Consider the following 7,415-nt stretch of genomic DNA (forward strand, 5'->3'; position numbering starts at 1 on the left):
TAATAATAATAATAATAAACATGGTTGCCCAGCCTTATAGGTGAAGGAATCTACACGGCTGAAGTATTGACGCTGAGTAGTGACACTCCCACCGAGGTGTTTTGAAATGGTTCTGGGAATCACAGTGAATGAGAGACAAAAACCACCTTTGAATAACGTGGATCTCCTCCTGTGTCTTGCTTCCTCAGTGGGTGGCCAGCATTGACTTCACAGAAAACGAAGAGGCCAGCGCCAGTGTCCTTGTGAAAATGAGCGACTCCTTCGTTGAACAAGCAAACCAGGTAAGACACCAGGGCTTTCCTCTGCGTGCCCCTTGTAATGGTCTTCGGTGTACTTAACAGAAAGTCAAGGGGGTGTTAATGTAACATCTGGATTTCCACGTGTGGATTAGCTATCTAAAATAGCATTCTTATTGGAAAAATGAGCTTTTTGTTAGCTCTACAACATGCAGGTGGGGAAAAAAAGTAGGTGCAGCTTTTCACTATTCAGCGTATTGCCATGTTGCTAGGTGCTACAATACAGTACAGCACTCTAATTTGTTAAAGACCGTAGAACCAAAGTCTTGTTCCTTTAACTTGTAAGCCACTTTGAGTCCCAATTTTAGGAAAAAGCTGGATCCAAATAAACATAACAACAACGCCACATATATTTCCTTCCTTCCCTCCACCAAGCTGAAGGCAGTATTTGTGTTTCTCCTTCCCAGTTGATTCCCACAAGCATTATACTCTTAACATGGGTTGTTGAGCTGAAAGAGTTACTAACCCAAGGCAGTTAGTTAGGTTCATGGCACTTTGGGGGCTAGAACTGGGGTCTCTCAAGTTCTAGTACAACACTAATGCAAGTGCTATGGATAAACATTAAGCCGCACCTGTCCGAGTTTCACAACCCTGATGCATTTTAACCAATTCATTGATAATTAGCTTGCGAGAAGCGTAAGTTAACTCTGAATGTTTGCAAACTCCAAGCAGTGTTTTAAGAACTGGTTTTTTGGTTACTGTTGATAATGTCTTTAAATGTCTTTATCTTTGCATATTTAAAGGTAACGGAAGATGTTGAAAAACTTCTGGGTGAGAAAAAGGTTGACGCGATCCTTTGTGTAGCTGGTGGATGGGCTGGAGGCAACGCAAAAGTGAAATGTAAGCTTGCAAACCCATGAATGCATCTGAAAATCATCTCTCTTGGACAGAAACAAGACTGCCAAGCAACTCCTCCCCTCACAGTTTCACAACATACATTCTCTATATACTACCAGTGCCCTGTTCTGTCTCTTGTTTAATGAGATCAAGCCCTGCTGTAAAAATCTGCCTTCAATAGTTTGGTGGTTATTTTCCATTAAATTCCAGGAACTTATTAAAGCATTTCTAAAATCAAACCCAGATTTTTACATACTGCTACAATGACTGCAGTCATAAAAGACATCAGAACATTTCAAGTGCACATCTATATGGAGTGTGCAAAGTGAGGCTGTCTTGTTGTTGCTGTATTGCAGCCCTAGCCAGCATAGTTTGTGAATACTGGGAGTTACAATCCAACAACAACTGGAGGTCCACACTTTGCCACCTTTAAAAAAAGCACATGAAATAATCCTTCAGCGAACTGAAGGATACATAAACTGAACCATGAATGATAATTCCCCAGATGCGAAAATCATTTGGCCTAGTTGAGGCATAACATTCCTGCTTCAAAAGTATATTTTTTGTGGGGAGGACACTAACAAATCTGCCTGTTTTCAGAGGAGCCTTCCTAGATTGTAAAGTCAGAGCTTCCCTGTGATGTCTAAGCCATAATGGTTTAGACTGTCAAACGACAATTTGGAAGTCTCTGGAAATTAATAAACCAGCTATTCTCCTCTCAAGCCAGGAAAAGGAGTAGAGAATTGGATGCATCTAAATGTATGCTGTCCCCCTTTTTCAATAAGATGTGCATGTTGATGTGGGTGCTGCCCATTACTTTCAGTGGATGTGTATTATCTTCCTAATCTCTTGCCTACTATGCAAACGTTTGGAGATACAGCTGCCCATAAGTTTTTTTCTCTGATGAAAAGTAAATGGCATAGAACTGAACACATGAGTAGAATTGACACTACAATATTAGTGCCAGAAGCTGAACCTTCTGGATTATTTATCCCCAGATGCGAGCCCTGGTGGCGCAGTGGGTAAATGCCTGTACTGCAGCCATTCACTCAAGACCACAAGGTTGCGAGTTCAAGACCAGCAAAAGGGCCCAAGCTCGACTCAGGCTTGCATCCTTCCAAGGTCGCTAAAATGAGTACCCAGACTGTTGGGGGCAAATTAGCTTACTTGCTAATTAGCTTACTTGCTGTTCACCGCTATGATCTTTGGAATAGCGGTATATAAATAAAACAAATTATTATTATTATTATTATTTAGGCATACTTCATGGGAAATTGGGTCTCCATCTAAGGAGACCTGACTGACTTGTAAAGTGATGTAGTTCTGTTAAGCTAATATTGTAGCTTAGGTACTGTAGAACAAAGACAGAACTGCAAAAGGTGGTTCTAACTATTCCAATTAAAGGTTAGTCTAAACTGGGAACATAGTTATTACGACCTTGATGTCTAACATGTTCTTTAACTTCTTTGGACAGCTTTATACAAAAACTGTGACCTGTTGTGGAAACAAAGTGTTTGGACCTCAACAATTTCTAGCCACTTGGCCACCAGACACTTGAAAGAAGGGGGATTATTGACTCTAACGGGAGCAAAAGCAGCATTATCTGGAACACCAGGTAAAATATAATGTGTGTGTGTATGTGTGTTGATTGGCATGGTTTATGATTTCACCTACTCACACTTGAGTAAAAACAGTCCTGATTCTTCCAAATTCTCTGTAATGTAATATTTGTGCTGAAATCTTTTGAGGGAACTTGTTGAGTTTTCTAAGAGGCTTCACATTTGAAAGTGGATGTTGTAGTAAAGACTGAAAAAGTAAAAGCTTATTTGTTGCTTAGTTGTGAGACAAGATGAGACTATACTCTTATCTCGTTTCACAAAAGCAAGCAATGACCCTACTTGTTTACCTTGAATTTTACTCTTAGCTTGACTTGCTTCAGAGAGAAATGACCTTCAACCCTCTTTGTCAATAGTGCTGAAAAGGGCCTGGTAATCTTTCGTGTTTGCTTTTTCTTCTGAAGAGTTTGGAAAGAATAAGCAGAACTTTGTATTCTTTATGCTAGAAAGATCTATCCTGGGAATCCCAATTTTGCACAGAGAAACACAGAATTCTGTCAGTTGCATTAAGCATAATTTATTTTCCTTTCATGGAAGTGACAGGGTGCTACAAGGGAAAAGAAACTTAGGTGTGTTACAGATGCGCCGAAGGGGCGTGCTAGGGTTAGGAAGGGGCGTAAGGGTTGAGAAGGGGCGTCCCTTTCGGACACCCCTCAACCCTAGTACAGACTGAGTCCGTACAAAATGGCAGCGCCCATCCACACGGGGGGCGCCATTTTGACGTTGTGGATGTGTAGCGTCCAGACGTCATGTGGCGGAAGTGATGCTGTGAGTGCGCGGCTAGCACCTCGCGGCACCACTTCCAGGGCGCATAAAGAAGCGCCATTTTGGCGCTTCTTTCTTGCTACGTCCGGGACTGCGCGGTTTGGCCACTGCGGTTCCCAGATGCAGCAACCAGAGGCGGCAGCAGACCACCACTTTTAGGCGGTCTGTAACGGGCCTATATTTTCCACTATTGGAAATCTTATTCAGACAGATGCTGGCTTTGAGGGGTTATTTTTGTAGGTCTTGCCTGTGTACTTTTGAGCTTATGTTGTGATCCATAATAACTAGCAGCTTTAAAAATGAACAAAAATGAAATTAGAGATTGTGGACAATCAAAGCTATACCCAATACCACAAACACAGTTTATTTGACACCTTTAGAGGATCATGGCACATGCTGATACATACGCATTTTGCATAATAATAAACACCTTAAGAAAATAAGGATACATCGACAATATCCTTTTGGACAAATGACATTGAAAGAAATAGCTTAGGAACCTGTTGTCAATATGATCTTATAATGCATGTTTATTTGCAAATAACCCTCAGTTCAAGCAAATGTTGTATAGCCTGGCAACTCTGCAGCACACAACATGTTCACTGAATAGTTTGTCCTGTGGAATCCTATGCCTGCTCCCTTCTGGGTAGATCTCGCTGAACTATGTGAAATTCTGAATAAACAGAAATTCTCTGGAAGCACACTTACTTATAATGCAATTTAAATGTATACTTTATCCTGCATTGTTTGTTCAGAATTACTCTGTCGAGTAAGATTTACTGCTTAAAAATAGTAAATGAGCTAAGTACAGTAATATGTTTAGAATTGCAATCCAAATCTGTCTCCAGTGGACTGCTTAAATTGTGTGGATTGCACTTATTTGATACGTTCACTGTACATTATGGTTTTACTGTAGTTACTGAAGTCCTTGCTAACAGTTGTGTAACTGCTTGGTTCTTGGGTGTGTAACAAAGAATAAAGAGATTAAAGTGGCTTAATAGGGAGAATAAGCCTTAGGGTTTTCCTGTTTTGCTTATTGTGCATACAGTATAAGCTTGACCTGGGCTGCATTATGTTCAATGCACTCTGGTATCCTCCTTAATAATATTACTGGCTCAGATTTTAATTTGGAGATGGGATTGCAGAGCTGGGGATGTACCTTCTAAGGCTGCCAGCTGAATCGAATAAAATTGATACAGAGTGAATGCAGTGGGTCAAAATCCAGTTGATACTCTGTCTAGAATAGGCCCATTGAATCAGTGGGATTTATACGTGGTTGATTTACCATTCAGTAATTCATTCAATTACTGTTCACACAACACAATTATAACACTATGGCCTGTTACAGACAGCCAAAATAAAGCTGCTTTGAGTCACAGTGGAGATATGGTGTTTCAATGATGTATGCATCCTAAGAGTCCAGAAGTCGCACCAAAGCCACGCTCCAGCCCTAAGGACTCGAGCGTGGCTTTGGTGTGGCTTCTGGACTCTTAGGACGCATGCATTATTGAAACAACATACCTCCACTGTGACTCGAAGCAGCTTTATTTTGGCTGTCTGTAACAGGCCAATGATTCTCTTTGAGGAGCTGTCTGGATGAGAATTCTAAATACCCCTCTCTCCCAAACTACAAAGCCCAGGTTTCCACTGGATGTTGCCTTGGCAGTTAAGGTGGAATCATAGCATTATAACTGTGTAGTGTGAAAGAGCCCTGGATCTTTTCTTGCTGAAATAAACAATTGGATTTAAGCCATAATATTGTGTACAGTACAGTGCACCCTTGCTATCCATGGGGGATCTGTTCCGGATTTCCTTCCCCTGCGGTTAGCAAAAAACGCGGGACCTTAAGTCCCGTTCTTTTCAATGGGCATGTGCACCCGCTTGCACCGCCATGTGAACGCACGCCCATTGGAAAAAGCTGGGGCTTGCTGTCTGCGGAAGCTCAAACTATGGATGGCAAGTCCGTGGTTGGCGTGGGCGCACTGTATTTTGTTAATATATAGATTCTAATCTAAATCCTTTTATTGCACAAGACTGATTTCTTCCCTCTTCCTTTTAGGAATGATTGGCTATGGCATGGCCAAAGCAGCTGTCCATCAGCTTTGTCAGAGTCTGTCAGGTTCAAATGGTGGCTTGCCACCTGGATCTGCTGCAGTTGCTATCCTTCCGTAAGTGACTGAATAGTTATCCTCTGGTATTGCCTTGGGTCCTTTTTCTTTTTAGCATCATATGTAAGAGTGTGTTAAACATGTACAGTGGGGTGCAAACAAACTTGTAAATTAGTGATTTCTAATCTGCTTCAGTATGTGGCCTGCTATTCTGAGAACTGCAGATATGAGGATGATTCCCAAAAAAGCAAAGCAGTGCTCCTGCCCTTTTTCAGTATTGTTGCCATTATGTTTTACTTGGTACAAATTTGAACATATCAAGCTACTTACGTGTAAAGGTTTTTTTTTTTGGCACTGTCTTGCATTCATTTATACATTATGAAGTGTAATCACTAAGGGACTGGGCTACAAATAGGGAAGTTTCTTGTTGAAATCTTCTTCTGCAAGCTAATGCAAGGCTGTCCCCCTTCCCCACCCCCTTTTCAGTTCTTGATCTACAAGTAACTTCAGTATTAACTTCTAAGAGTAAATACATTGAAATGGTATGGTATTATTATATTACACAGCTTGGATATTACTTATTGATCACGTAGAAGTCATCTAATACATGGGTGGGAAACTTAAGACCTATGAAATAGATCATGCCCACTGCTTAGATTCTTGCTGACTACAATGCCAATCCTCAACAGTGTGAAAGCACCCTCAACAGTGGCCACCTGAGTGTCATAACTCACCCTTTGGAGTCAGAGGATTCAGATGGAGTAGAGGAGGCAGACTGCCAGGAATCTACAGCTCCTGATAACGGGTATTTCTGAGCCCAAAGATCCAGGGCTTGAGGCAGAGGGACCCTGCTCCCCAGCAGGAGGTTGCAGATGCTGGGGACTCATTGCCATCCTTCATGAAGTGACAAAGAGAGATTGTGTCATTCCCACTGTTTGTTAAATAGGAGACCCTGACCTAATTAGGCATCTGGTGTTTTGGAGACAGCTACCCATAAATTCCACAGCAGCTTCCCAGTGTCTGTTACACACACAACCATATCATCTGGATGACTGACAGTACTCTTGACATTTGTGTTTTCTTGACCTTGGACTGGCTACACTTTTCAGCTCTGCTTTATTTATTTTTTGTTGGTGTTGTTTATCTGGACTACTGACTTGCTGAATGACTGGATGGGCTGAGGACCAGTGTCTTGCTTCTCCCTTCATCCTGATAGATACTCTGTGAATGACATGGACTGAATTAACTGCTGCAGTGGTTCTCAAACTGTAGGTCAGGACCCGGGGGGGGGGGGGGGGGTGAGTTGCTCAAGGCTGAGGGGGTGGGTAAGACTTGGAAGTCCAAGACATAGAGGCCCCGATTCTCCCCTCCTCCTCTTCCCAAACCTTTTAATGTGTAAAATTAAATATTGAATTTACTTTTTTTTAAAGTAAATTCAATATTTAACTCGATGCATGTGTAAAGTTCACACATTAAAAACTGTTAGAAAAACATTAGAAAACTGTTCTAATCTGAATGATGTTATTTCCTTGTAAAATGTTAAAATATGAATAGACATGAATGTGTGAATGAAAATGCACACATTAAATAGCTGCCTTGAATCCCGTTTTGAGAGAAAGGTGGGACATAAATCCCCATAAATAAATAAATAAATAAACAAAATATTTATATACTATGTTCAGTGGTGTGTGTGTGTGTGTGTGTGTGTGAGAGAGAGAGAGAGAGAGAGATATGTCTGCAATTACAGTATTTTCCGGTGTATAAGACGACTGGGAGTATAAGACGGCTCCCAA

The 7,415-nt window shown here is 41.3% G+C and overlaps 1 protein-coding gene across 1 annotated transcript in view; it reads left to right on the top strand.

Moving 5' to 3' along the window:
* QDPR (quinoid dihydropteridine reductase) overlaps positions 1-7,415 on the top strand; it is a 47,350-nt gene that overhangs the window by 1,751 nt on the left and 38,184 nt on the right. The window contains exons 2-5 of the mRNA XM_042469781.1: positions 189-281; positions 1,040-1,136; positions 2,608-2,748; positions 5,574-5,682. Coding sequence (XP_042325715.1) covers positions 189-281; positions 1,040-1,136; positions 2,608-2,748; positions 5,574-5,682 — 440 coding nt within the window. The remainder of the gene's footprint in view (positions 1-188; positions 282-1,039; positions 1,137-2,607; positions 2,749-5,573; positions 5,683-7,415) is intronic.

Source organism: Sceloporus undulatus, chromosome 5 (assembly GCF_019175285.1).
Source record: "Sceloporus undulatus isolate JIND9_A2432 ecotype Alabama chromosome 5, SceUnd_v1.1, whole genome shotgun sequence".
In the NCBI taxonomy this organism is placed as follows: Eukaryota; Metazoa; Chordata; class Lepidosauria; order Squamata; family Phrynosomatidae; genus Sceloporus; species Sceloporus undulatus.